The 13,875-nt window shown below is 39.4% G+C and overlaps 1 protein-coding gene across 1 annotated transcript; it reads right to left on the bottom strand.

The window, feature by feature from the left end:
* Positions 1 to 84: 84 nt before the first annotated feature.
* LOC121953724 (zinc finger FYVE domain-containing protein 1-like) lies at positions 85 to 12,475 on the bottom strand. The gene is made up of 11 exons (XM_042500933.2): positions 11,025 to 12,475; positions 10,252 to 10,756; positions 8,889 to 9,103; positions 8,486 to 8,592; positions 8,269 to 8,377; positions 8,038 to 8,135; positions 6,599 to 6,716; positions 6,288 to 6,458; positions 5,883 to 6,063; positions 5,667 to 5,780; positions 85 to 2,489 (listed from the first exon to the last, which is right to left on the bottom strand). Exons 1-11 carry the CDS (start codon positions 11,532 to 11,534, stop codon positions 2,257 to 2,259), a joined length of 2,361 nt encoding a protein of 786 aa, XP_042356867.2. The 5' UTR covers positions 11,535 to 12,475; the 3' UTR covers positions 85 to 2,256.
* Positions 12,476 to 13,875: the final 1,400 nt, after the last annotated feature.

Below are 13,875 nucleotides of genomic sequence, written 5' to 3'. Positions count from 1 at the left end.
CTTGGATTCATATCAAGTGTGATTCCCCTCCTGGCGTGCTGACACCATGCAGTGCAAAGTGGCACAGAATATCAACATGGAAGCTTGTGTTTAATTATTTATTAAAATATTTATAAATCATTTATCATCATCAATAAGCACCAAGCAAATAATTTTCCCTCACTTTTTTATCTGCAGTGTTGGAGAGGAGTGGAAGCAAAGCACACACAGGCGTGTACACGATCTATTCCTCCCACATGCAGCACAGTAAGTGGTTTGACATGGGGAGATTTAAACACACAAACACACACTGAAGACATGGAGGCAATTCCAGATTGTGTCTTTGACAGATGGGAGCTGATACAACTTTAATCTTATGCAAATCTTCCATCAGTTTAGTATCCACACATCATCGCTTCAAGTTAGTTTCCAACAGTTTTAAATCATTCCTGCTTGTTTTGTTTGTAGGTGAGAAGTGTTGATGACAGCACCCAAGCTAACTGAAAAAAATTGGACATCACAAAATGCAAAGAAGCAACTCTGCACACATTTGCATGGGAATGAACTTCTTTACAAGTAACATGATTTTCTACTCTATACTGTGCAATATTATCATCTCTGAGGAGAGTGTGTGTGTGTGTGTGTGTGTGTGTGTGTGTGTGTGTGATGCAACATTCAGGCAGATAAATCTATTTTGGGACAAGGCAGACGCAACATTTTCTCATCAGACATCAGAACCAAAAAGTTCCACGTTAGGAGCAAAGGGAGAATTCACTTTATCTACAAAGCTTACAATCGACAAACACCCCTTTTTTTCTAATTTTTTAACAACAAAATAAAAGCATATGTGTTAAAGGCATCACCTTGTGCTTTGTTTGACATCCACATGTAAAGCTCTCAGTCTCTAAATATGGTTCAATTATCACATCATCGCCACATTCGAGCATCAATTTTTCTGTGTAATGACAAAAAAAAGAAGACAAAAACAATGAAGAAAAAGTGGTTGGCATACAGTCACTACATATAAATATCCATACAGTAATGCCAAACAAAAAAAGATCAAGAAAATACACAACATCAATAACGGATGTACAATAAAGGAAAATGTGAAGAGCTAAAGGAGAACTAAAATGTGTTGTCAGTTGTCCTTATCCTGTCAGTCTGTGCCTACGGAGACCTGGAGGCGTGAGTGTAATATGTAAAAACTGGTTTCAAGACAAATCTGGATACTCTTCAGTTCTGAAAAACAATATCCACACAACCAAGCATACAAGATTTTTTTTAGAAAACAATTAAAATGTCAAGAAAACAAATTTGACCATGAAATACATACATGTTACAATATGGATACACTAGATTGCCGCTTGTAAAAGAGATAGTGAGGTTTATTCAGAGACCGTCCTCTGAATGAGTAAAAGGCCATGGATCTCTCATGCATGCCAGAGTGTTAATACGTTTTTTTTTCATTAATACATAAATAATTTTCAATGTTTCAAATGTACACTCCTCTAACATAGCTCTATGTCTTCATACGACCACAAATCACATGATAAAATATAAACATTATGCCAGCACAGACACAGTGACCTGAATGATTTTTTTGGCACACCAGATATCTGCAATCTAGACCCACTGTGGTAGATTTCAGCCCAGTTTGATAGGCGTTACTTGATCATCTGGATATCTGGATTTTGGCCATGGTAAGCAACAGCCTATAACAGCTGAAAAAGGCTTAGTGCAAAAACTAAAATGTTGCAATACAGCATGCAATGGAACCTGCAGTTATACCTGCATGGATATAAAATATCTCCTTACCATTACACGTGCGACATCAGAGAAACAATGCTCAATAATAAGAATTGCTGAAAACTAACCACACCAACCCCACAGGGTTCTCAACTAACTATTATTCTTTAAATGATACATTTTTTTTTTTATATTTTCTGATAGTAGAAAAATAGCTCAACAGCCTTATTTAACGTAAAATTAGGGACGTGTCAATAAGAATCAAAATATTCACTCTGTGAATAATCAGAGTGGAAATGCAGGTTTCACACTCAGTCAAGTAACTCACATGTTCTGGCTGTTCTACAAAGGCCACAGGAACTCTGCTAAATGTCCTAGATATATATATACGTAGATATATATGCCCAAAAACTTCCTTTCCACAGATACAAGACAGAACCATTAGAGTAACGGAGGTAAAGCAGTGACAGACTGCGAGCTGAGTGAGTGAGTGGTTCTCTCCGGTGCTCTGAGGAAGGAAGGCCGTCCCCGTTAAAGTTCTCCGGGTTTCTGGTTGCAGCTGGTGCACACACGCACGGGGTGGTCCCAGCCCCGTGATGGAACCGGGCGACGCTCCGGGGAGCAGTCGTCGCACACTCCTTGGCCACAGGCGCGGCAGTGATGCTTGGACAGCTTGGCAGTGAACTCGCGCTGGCAGTTGTGGCAGGACAGGATGTCCTGATCAGGCACCCAGTAGGCAGGACGGGCGGCGTCTTTCACCAGGCCTGCAGGGGACACAAACATAAATACTCACGTATACACAAAGACGCATCAGTTTTGCTATAAGTTAACACTTTTGCATTTTCAAAACAGTAAATGTTTGCAACTTAAGGCCACTTTAGACTTCAAAGTGCTGACATTTAAAGGATCAAGTTGACCTATTTGGAAATATGTTTATTCAAGTTGCTTCCTGAGAAACATTCGTAACACCATAAAAATAGAATGGACAGAGGGCCATGGCCAATTCAAATCAACATATCACGGTGGTCAGAGCAGCGGCCATTTTTATGTTATCAGTGCCATTGCAACCATTTTAGCAGGCTATATACACAAACCACGTTACAGGAAGTTGCAAACTTACTAGGGTGTTTTGCAGTAACTACCAAACAAGCAGTGGAGTGGTGTGTTTTAAAATAAGAAATCAGTTTCTTTTATAAAATATTATCATATTTCCGGGTTTCTTTTGTTGCCATTAACTGTAGTTTTGTTAAAACATGACGAACTGTGGCTGTCTTCAAAGAACAAGAGATTCAGAGGTTTATAGTCACCAAATCAGACATGGCGATTGTTGGAACAATGGAAAATATAATGCTGGTTTGGGTGAATTTTATTTTTTGTCGAATTTAAATGAAGTGTGCTTTATGATAAGTTAACAAGGCAGTTAAGCTAACCGTGGTCTTAGTTTGGTGCAAAAGAGGGTGTAAAGTTTGATGCACTTTACAGCCTCTTTTGCACTTTTTTTTTTTTTAACTCAGTCGAATGACCACAGCAAAACGTTCAGCGTCCTTACAATCCAGTCTGTTTCTATGGACAACACTCATGTCTGTTACATTAGTTTAGCACAAAAACTGGACTCAGAAGAAAACTGCCAGCTTGGCTCTGTCCAAAGAACACTGCAGACCTACACTTTTACTATGATGATGATTACTTTCATTATCAACTCATCTGCCCATCATTTCATTCATTATTTCCTTAATTAATCAATTTGTCAATAACAGGTCAGAAAGCAGTGGAACATGTCCATTTCCCTGCACCTAAGGTGATGTCTTCAACGGTCGAAAAATCAATTCATTTTATTGATATGTATTACTCAGAAAAGAAAAATTCTGACATTTAAGAAGGATGTAACCACCACGTTTGTCTTTTTTTGCTTAAAAAATTACTACAAAGATTATTTTATTATTATAATAGTTGCCAACTACTAATTGCTACAACTGATAATACTACCTGATTTTTTATTGAATATTTTCAGTTTCAATTTGCTGTAAACTGTCAACCGTCACAACAAACACTCTCAAGTTGATGTTTACATTTGTTCATTGTGAGAATCTTCCCAAAATGTTTTACAATAGTCGGAGGGTACAAGGCTGAAAAAATACTACAAAAGCGACACATTATTGAAAATATTTTGAGAACTGCTGGACTAATCGATCTATTGATTGATCGATGCAGCGCTAATACAGGTTACAGATAAATAACCTGATTGATTACCCAATATACTGAAGAGGATATCAGGTTATGAGTGTCTCTGTCTAAATGTAACAAATGTTGCTCTTCTGGCTCTGAAGCTAACAAATTAACACAATATATCTTGTCTGTTTAATCTTTGCCAAAAATTGAAATGTAACAGTGGCAAGTTGGGGTATTATGATGAAGTTAAAAAGCGGACTTTTTCTTGACAGGGAACAAAACTTCCTGTAATCGCCGCTGGTTGCCTAGCAACTGCTCCTGGCAAGAAAAAGTCCTGCATATAACCTCCCGCTAAATGTGCATTTCCCAAAATATCAAGCTATTTCTTTAATTTAGAGGTGCATTAAATTACTCTAATTAAAAATCTATGCTGCTGACTGCTCAGTTCCCAGTTGCCATTGTTTTACTTCAGCTCTATCCATTCTCACTTTTCCACACTACTGTTTGAAGTGAACCGCAATGTCGAATCCTTAGCTGTCTTGGTTGGGGTAACCATGGAAACATGGAAACAAGAATTGGATTTGGAAATGAGTATTTTGTTGTGATTGGAGCAGACCTTGCTCTGAGGTATTTTTGGGGTGGTGATGGATATGGAGAAGTTTTCAGCAGGATATAAGGTTATCAAAAGACAAATTCATCTTTACCAGCCATTCTGGGTCTACAGTAGGCTTATGTATCAGCCTAACACATAAATAAATCTTACTTAATTACTTAATACTTGTGATTTTTGATAAATAAATAGTGTTGTCAAAAATGTTTGAGAAATGCGTGAAATAACAACCTGAAGGGAAAATGAGGGCTATGATTTGTGGTATGTGTCTGAGCGAGCACTGCGTTTCTTGCTGCCAACTCTTTGCAATCTCTTCCCATGCAGCAGAGCCAGTTTTCTCAATCTAAAACACATTTTGGATTATCTTGATAGAAACACATCATATTGATTGTTATAGAAAAATGTTCTGGACCAATGAGCATTTTAGAAATCAGCGCAGAGAGTGTGTGTATGTGACTCATCCAGACTACTGCAGTCTGTGAGCAATCTTTATGCATGTCATGTCAAGAAACCTCCAAACATTTATATTATTGACTACACACAGCAGAGGTGACTTGAGTTTACAGCAGGACGTCTCATAAAATGGTCATCTGTCTCACCTTTGCACGAAAACTAAACAAGAACTGAAATGTTAAACATTAGGTAGCAGAGCACTTCACTGACATGTCCTGAGGAGATTGTTAAAGGAAGTTTTACATTCTGGAGCCAGTTTGAGTGGGAGGATTTTAAATTTTCAGGCCATAAACTGTTTTTTTTTTTTTTTGGGCAAGAATAACAAGTTACAGAAAAATGCAACTTCATTGCCTGATCAAATATATAATTGAAGTCACTCATATATAATGTTGAAGCAGTAAACACACTAAGCAGGTTGGGAATCAACTGCCCCTGTTTGAGCTTTTGATAATTTGACAGGCTCTGTTTCAACTAGGCCATTAGGGTAAACCATATTCCTTATAAGGGAGGCTTTGCAGGCCAAACTCCTTCTTAACATTTTGAGAGTTCAAACTGGAAACAAGACCTCACTGCTTTTCTCTCTTGCTCTAAATAAGCATGTTACGCCTCTGCCACTAGAGGGCGTTGTATTCATTCACTCAAATTTACTGGGTCATTTATTCCTGTTATGTGACAATCCTCTTTAGGTTTTGTTTTGAGGAACACTCACCAAGTGGGATGTCAATAGCAGTGACCACAACCCCGATGGTATTAGTGACTGCTTCTCCAACCTTCCTGGCTAGGGTCCCACCTTCTTCCTCCTCGAGCTCTGCCTCGAGCAGCTCTGCATGAAGAAAATATCTTTGCTCAAGGCAAGCTCACCCGAATGTTACACCACAAAAGGAAAAACAACTGGGACATGTGACTTTATTGCGAGTGTGTGTACCTGCGTAAGAAGCTCTCTGCTCGAAGCAGACGTCACAGACTCTGACAGGGGCAAGACCCCAGCCTCTCTCGGGGACAGGCGCAGCTTTGGAAGAGCAGCCGTCGCAGAAGCCCTCCCCACAGGCACGGCAGTGATGCTTGGTGTCATTGTCCTGGAAGACTGCGTGACACTTATGGCACACCTTGTACCAGAAAAAAGTAATAACAACAGAAGCTGTTATTGACCAAGAGCTGGAGGGAGGAGGGCACACGCTGAGTCTATCTGGTTTTAACTTATGACCTGCAAACATGTATTGTGTAACAGGCACAGGGCAGGACAGACAGTAAACATAGCTCTGGACACGAAAGTGTTGACTTGGCTGTTGGTGGCGGGGGGCAGAGGGGTGGGGCTGTGTGTGTCACTCACCAAGATGAGGGAGTTGGGTTTCCAGTAGGCTGGGGCGATCTGATCTGTCAGCCAAGAGGTGACGGCCTTGGCAGGCTTGACACTGAGCTCTGACACAGACTGGGCCACTAGGTTGACTCCATCCAGAAGACGCTGTGCTGCATTGCTATTGTCCTTTAAAAAGCCATCCGACTGCAAAGAGCAGACGGGTTTTTACTCCATAAGTAGATAAATGTTTTCCTGTAACCATAATCCTACGTCTGTATGATTACAAACAATTAAGGACATGTAATCTAATTAGTTAAATGAATAAATTAGCGTCTTTCTCTTACCCCTGGCCATACATGCTGGATCTCAGTGCGGACAACTGTATCCACAGGGTCCTGATTCCCATACCAGTACTGACGGCTGCGATAGATCACTCCACAGTTGGGACATTCAATCACGTACCTTAACATACAGTAGATACATTAATGTACAGGTTTCTTTGAAATTATGAATGTAAATATCTAATATATTATCTGAAACATGTAAGCTAATGTCAACATAAATGGATTTTAGGTCAGAGTCTGGAGCAGCACTGCTGAAATAAGCCTCTGAGAAAGGTATCATGAACCTAATCAAAGCCTGGTTATGCATGTCAGTAACAATACTCCATAATGATGGAATACCTCCCAAGAACTAAGACATGCAGGCTTTGTGAAAATACTATGACAACAGTTTAAAAAATCTCTACATTTAATCAGGTTCTTAATTAATACCATTAATATTATCGCTGTACAACCCCAATTTCAGAAAAGTTGGGTGGCCATGTAAATTGTAAATAAAAAAAGAAATTCCTTCCAACATATATTCAATACATTACAGTCTAAAGACAAGATATTTAATGTTCAGCCTATATTGTTTTTGTAAATATACACTCATTTTGAAATTCATACCGACAACACATTCCAAAAAAAGTTGAGACGAGCATTTTTACAAATGCGTGAAATCACCTTTTCTTTGAATAACATTCTGTAAGCATTTGGGAACTGAGTAAACTAGTTGTTAAAGATTTTAAAGTGAAATTCCTTCTCAAGATTCACAAGCAGTCCCCCCCGAAATCCCCCGGATTTACAGGCTATGTCTCTGTTGAGGAATGAGCCAGAATCCGATCTGAATACTGAGAGAGATTAATTTCATCACACATCATCTTGAAGCTGGCGTCACAAACAAAGGCTTCTAAGTACTAAATAAATGTCAGCTAGCATGTTCAATACTTTTTACGATGTCGTTCCACTTTACTGCACATCATTTTTATGGACTGAAATGTCACGATTTCATTATCCGTGTAGATTTATTGAGTCAATACCAATGCCTGGTCTAAATTTCAGAATTATTTTCAGAATAGCAGCGTTGGAAATATGTTTAATGAAAAAAAAAGACATGTTGCACACTTTTTTCACGCACATCTGTTAAAAAGTATTTGAAAATCATTGCATTCTGTTTTTATGTGCATTTTACACGGCATCCCAGCATTTTTTCCAGTTGGGGTTGTCTTGGGGTCTCTCTTTTTTTTTTTTTTTACCGGTCTCAGTTTTCTTTTTATACTGTCACTTATTTATGTCATCATGTACAATCTTTATATTTTCTAATTTTACAGTCCGTTTGCCCTTGTTTTGATGTGTTGCATTTTAATATTTGAGCTACATCTTTTGGTCAAAAATGCTTTATAAATAAAGTGTATTATCATTATTAGCTTAATTATGGAGGTCACTCAGCTGCTACTCACCCAGACCAGGCATACTTGGCGAGGCCCATCCATGGAGAGTCTGAAGAAGCTGAGGTCTTTGGGACGACTACCACCTCCTTTCCCCCTTCATAGCAAGCCTATAAAATGATACACCACACAGTGATTTTAACTTTAATCTCATTCGCCATGGAACAAGAGTAATCACACAGTCATTGGTATAGAGAAAGGATTAGTTCTATCTAAGTGATATGGGCGAGCCACTGTGCTTACCTTACAGGTGTAAATGCGATTATCATACTGAACAGAATAACGACAACGATGCTTTGCCTCGTGGCACACTCCCTCTCCTAAGTGGTTCATACTGTTCTTGCAGCCAGATCTGGGTTACAAGTAAAACATCACAGTGTTTAACAATCTGAAAAGCAAGAGATTGAAGGAGAAATGATAATGCTTCTTAATTTTTTATTAAAGTAAAGAAGGTACTGACCCACAGCTGAGGCACAGGCTGGAGCAGGTGAAGTACTCATCAGGAAAGAAGCAGCTGTGGGCAACAAGCTCACTTGTGATTTCCCCATTAAAGCGCTCACTCAGTGCCTGTGGGATAGTCAAGGTCCAGCAGAAATTAGTTAGACCCAGATGAAAAAAAGTGTTGCACTTCCTCATCATACACACAGTGATAATGCACAGAAACAGATAAGATGCATTTAAGAAACACTAGCATGAAACTTAAAAGCCTAAAAATTGAGCTGATTTAAATACATCTTTACATAAATCCAGGAACAGGTTTATCAGCAAATTGTATTTCCATTCAATGTTGGCTTTACAGTAACAACCAGCCAGTGTAAAGCAGGACTGAAACTTGCTGATATTTAAAATACATGCAGCCCTACCTGCAAGGCTTTGAAGATGACCACAGGGGTGCGTGGGGATCTGGTGGCGTTGTTATCCAGGAGCTGCTCTAGTTTGTTCTGCAAGCCACGGAAGTCAGTTGGGGGGCTGAGGGTCTGTGTGCCCCAGTACTGGACCGAGCTAAAGGCCTCGGGGAAACGGGAAAGCTTCTTAAAGCGCTCCAACAGCAGCCGATCTACTGACTCACACGACTTATCTACAATAAGACACAGAGAGGTTATCACAGAATGTTATCACAATGTACCGTAGATAATCCATTAGCTTTTGCCTATCAGTGCATCCAATATAACATAATTCTTAAAATACTCTACCTCATCATTCTCATTAGATGTCATGGGAGAAAAATGCTAGGGGTGTTGTGAACAACTAATTTCCCTAATGGGTTTTTTTAACAGAAGTTCAAAATTAAACTTGTCAATGAGTAAAAAGGGGGAAAAAAAATGAAAACTCCATATTTAGCACAGCATAATCTATATAAGGGGAAATATGACAAAAATATTGTGTATAGTTTAAGAGCTATTTGAATTAGTTCATTACATTTTCCAAAAACCAAATTGTGTTCTAAAAACTACTGAGATGTGTCACACTTTGCACAGTGCATTATGATCATTGCACATTATCCTATGAAACATGACAAATAGTCATCCCTAAAATATTGTCACAGTATCTACGTATTTCTCCATATTGTGACATTTGGTTTTGTTGCCCAGTCCAGAATTTCTGAAGCTTTTGAGGAGATTTAAAATAACGTGATACATACCGTGTGCCGTGATATGGCCCAAAAATATTGTGATATTATTTCAAAGCCACACCACTCAGCCCTACTACAAATCATGTACACTTCACACTCCAAGGCCTACCACATTTTGTTTGTTCCCTCATAAGCAGGCATGCATCAGAAAATGGTTAATGTAAAGGATGACTTGAAGCAACTGGACGAAAACATGTGAAACTGTCCTTTTCTTTCAAGTGTTGAGTAATTAGAGTAATACGTATGTGACATTGTTGACACAGTATGCCATTTTCTTTGAAGTCCAAAACATAGCATGTTCACATTTCACAAAAAGTTGGAATGTAGATTCCTTCTTCCCGTGATGTAAAAGTATGCTTTAGGCTAATATTTGCTGAAGCTGTAATTATAGGGCTTATCCCTTTGTTTATTTAAAAGGCACCGCCTGCCATCCCTTAGGGTGATGCAGAAAAGTTCACAATGTACTGTTTTAATGGATTTTTTTCTAGTAATATTATATTTAAAGCTTTGACCTGTCTAATAAATGTGTGTCAGATGGAGCAATGACACTCTAAACATTACTGGTGGAACTTGGGAGTGACAGACGTCTTTACCTGAACCAAGCAGCTTAGTGTGCACCGTTTCATGGAAGATGACCACGGCAGGGCCCAAGGTGGACAGAGGGACATCCAGGCCACAGCGAGCCGTTGTGGCCTTCAGTTCCTTAGTGAAATGCTTCAAATAAGCATCCGAAGCATCCCCGAGGAACTTGAACAGGTCGTCATGGAGTCGGTCGGCATGAGTGCGGTAGATGATGAGGTCTGAGATGGCGAGCACCTTGAGCAAGAGACGGGTTCTCTGGCCCTGTTTGGAGCTGTTTCCGAGCAGCCCCTCTGTGTCGATGACTACTACTTTACGGAAGGGGTCAAACGCTGCCCAAACACCCACCGTGCAGGACTCTTGTGTGGGGGAAGTTTTGAACACTTCTCTGCCCATGAAGAACGCGTGGTTCAGGGTGTGAGATTTGCCCTCTCCTGTGTTGCCAAAGATGGACACCACCTTCAGCAGCTGGTCGGGGTTACAGCTCAGGCTCTTCACGAAGGAAGACTCGTCTTTTATCTTCAGAGAGACAAGAGTTTAGTGTGAGAATGTGTTTGTTTGTTTGATTCTGCTCCTACTCCATGAGTGCAATTACATGGACATGTTTCCATGGGCAGAGAAACCAGGTTGTTCATATTCCCTGTATATATCCCTGTTTCTTTCATTAGTATACTATGGTTTCTCATAAACAGAATATGCTGTTTACATGCTCAAACTCATGAATTGGATACTCAAAAAAACTTATGTCCATGTAAACACACTCAAGTATGACTTTTGCTCAACTCACCTGCATCTCCTCATTCTCATCAACCAAGAGAAAACTGGAAATCTTCTCCAGGAGTTTTGCTCTCTGAGATTTGGTCTCATCGATTATTTGGACAGCTGGTGGGACAGACGTCTGGACAGAGATGGCCTCAGCAGGTTTAGGCGGTGGAGGATAAGATGTGAGCTGGTGTTTCTTCTTGTTGCCTCCACCATGGGTGCGTTTCTGGCAGTCTTGGCACAAGTTAACTTTGCAGTTCTGGCAGCGGACCACAGATCTATGGCGTTTGCCATTGTCTCCGTTACCTCCTTTACAGTTGTCACAGTAAGGGACGTGCCCAGGTCCTATCTGAACCCGCTCATGGTTCTTCAGACGCTCCTGACTGTGGAGCTCAAGCTCACAACGAACACACTGCAAGCTTTTGCATTCATCACACTCAAAGGCAGCCTCCTCAGAGCCACCACAGGCATAACTCTCTTGACATATTAGGCTAGTATTGACTCCCTTTTCAGAAGATGAGCCATGCCCACTCATCGTTTCTTACAAGGTTTACTTGAATACAAAGCACTGCTTATTGGAAAAGCAAAAGTACTAGCTATTTCCAACAGCAGTTTTGAAAAATATACAACATATAACAATGTAATGACACAATGCACTGAATAAATCAACCTAAATCAGCTGCATGGTAACAGGTGCTGATCTAGCTGTGACAACTACTTCTCAACAATAATAAAATACACCAAACGAGTGTTCGCACCATGTATTTCAAACACTTTCAGCGGATTTAATAACGTCAATTAGTGCAGCTAACAGTGAGGCAGTGAAGCACAAACAGCCGTCTCCTTGAGTTACACTTGATATCTCTTTACCAGTTAGCTTGTTCGTGAACAAAAGTTAGCATTTATAGCTGCAGCATAACATAAATTATATCAACGTTTAGCCAATAAAACTCTTAAATAAACAGAAACACGTATAGGTAGCCAGTACCGACCGAAACAATGAACTCTCCCTGAAAGGATGAATGTGCAAATGTTGATGCTAACAACAGGCTAGCTAGCAAACTGACCCTAAACAGGTCGCTGGAGAACTCGGTAGATAATTTGGCATCCAAGAACAAATACTTAGCTTACAGATAGTTGGTTTCGACGGACAGTTTCAACTTTTTTTCCAAAGAAAAGGCCGTAATTATCGGGCCAGCCAGCTCCAACAGTTCATAGCCGTCCAAATAAGCAGCTAGCGCCCAGTCTGTCAACTGAGCTGTGACAACATATCAACAAAAACAACCAGCAGGCGATGCCTAAAAGCTCGGATATCAGCGGACTGTTTTGCTTTTAAACGGGAGGGAAATTCGCGTTATTCCGTTTTTTCACAAAAGTCTTTTCAAAGTGTTACTGTGTTTGAATCCTTCCGAGCAGTGTCATTGTTTTGTTCTTCAGCCCCCTCCCTGGTAGACCTCTCTAGCTACGTTATTTTGTTGCCAGGTCAGATCAGCTGATCAGATTATTTTCAGTCACAGGGTCAGAGGAGGGTAACGTGCTGTTGCATGATGGGAAACGTAGTTCTGCAGGCGCCCATGCTGAGTCGACAGTTTCTGTGAAGAGTTTAGGTGTTTTGCATGCAGTGTTGGGGGAGGTCATTTAAAAGCAGAGGAAAAGGTTGAACTACAGCAACGCTAACCACGGGGGAAATTTAGACTGGTTAACTAAGGCTACTGAGAAAAAGTGGATCAAACAACTTTGTTTCAAAAAATGATACAATGAAATCATTTCACGAAAATGTAAAAATGCCAGAAAAGGTAGTAAAATGTGCACTTAACTTGATTGAAAATGTAATAAAAGCCAATAATGTAATAACTTGACCAATAATTTAATAAAATGTCCAGACTGATATTTTAATAACATTTTTACCCATAATGTAATACCTTATGACATTGGGAAATTGTTACAAATGCAAAGTGAAGCAAATTCGGCCTTAAAAGAAAATAAATCACCAGGAGTGTACAAAATACCCAGAAAAATACGAGCTTTACAATATGTACCAAATATGAGCACAGCCAAATTTCTAAAATGGCAATCTGAATTACACGCATAATATATGTATAGATAGATAGATAGATGGATAGATAGATAGATAGATAGATAGATAGATAGATAGATAGATAGATAGATAGGACATCTCCCAGTTTAAATAGTAAACTAAATAAAGTTGGAATTAATAAGAAGTTTAAAAATAATTTAACTACTTACATCCCTATGAAAATATTAATGTAGCTTAACTTCCAGCAAGATACTGCAGAATGTAATTGGTGAAGGAAGGAAAGTGTCATAATTTTCTCACCCAGTTTTTCCTGCAGGTATTCAAACCAGCTTGACCTCTAGGACATTTGCTACCCTCAAGCACAGCACAATACCACTAGTTATACAAGATACAGGCAAGAACCACATATTTGGGATTATTTAGGCCTTGAGTTTTTTCTTTAGTGTTGTTTGTGCTCGATAAATAAATGGAGAGTGTAAAATTGTGAAATCTTGGTTTTAGATTGTATGGCAAATTGTTCAAAATGTCACAAAACATTTTCATGAATATTATCTTTTGTACAAGCTTCTTTTGATATCTCTATAATTTTGGGCAACCCTTAATTACTGTAATCAAAATCGCATCTTTTATGATCATTTTACCAAAGAAAATTGCATGTGGGTGGCTGTTTTAAATGTAATAGTGGTTAACATGCCAAAGCATAAGCTTTCAGACACAGGATGGATTTAAATGCCTATTGTCTTGTAAAGTAGCACTTCAAAGGATCAGCAGGCGACCATTTGTCTCAAATGGCATTTTGTGTTTTCCCTCCATTTCTTCACTGACAGTACCTTCTACT

This window comes from Plectropomus leopardus, chromosome 14 (assembly GCF_026936395.1).
Source record: "Plectropomus leopardus strain MGB_pleo_1.0 chromosome 14, ASM2693639v1, whole genome shotgun sequence".
NCBI lineage: Eukaryota > Metazoa > Chordata > Actinopteri > Perciformes > Serranidae > Plectropomus > Plectropomus leopardus.
Note: the sequence above shows the minus strand (reverse complement) of the source record. Positions and strands in the feature narration are given on the sequence as shown.

What these genes read in the sequence shown, in the direction of transcription:
- LOC121953724 (XM_042500933.2), bottom strand. Translation starts at nt 11,534, where the DNA reads ATGAGTGGGCATGGCTCATCTTCTGAAAAGGGAGTCAATACTAGCCTA. An exon ending in CACTAAGCTGCTTGGTTCAG is followed by an intron (nt 9,104 to 10,251) that starts GTAAAGACGTCT and finishes GTCTTATTGTAG; the next exon opens with ATAAGTCGTGTGAGTCAGTA. An exon ending in AACCCAACTCCCTCATCTTG is followed by an intron (nt 6,064 to 6,287) that starts GTGAGTGACACA and finishes TTCTGGTACAAG; the next exon opens with GTGTGCCATAAGTGTCACGC.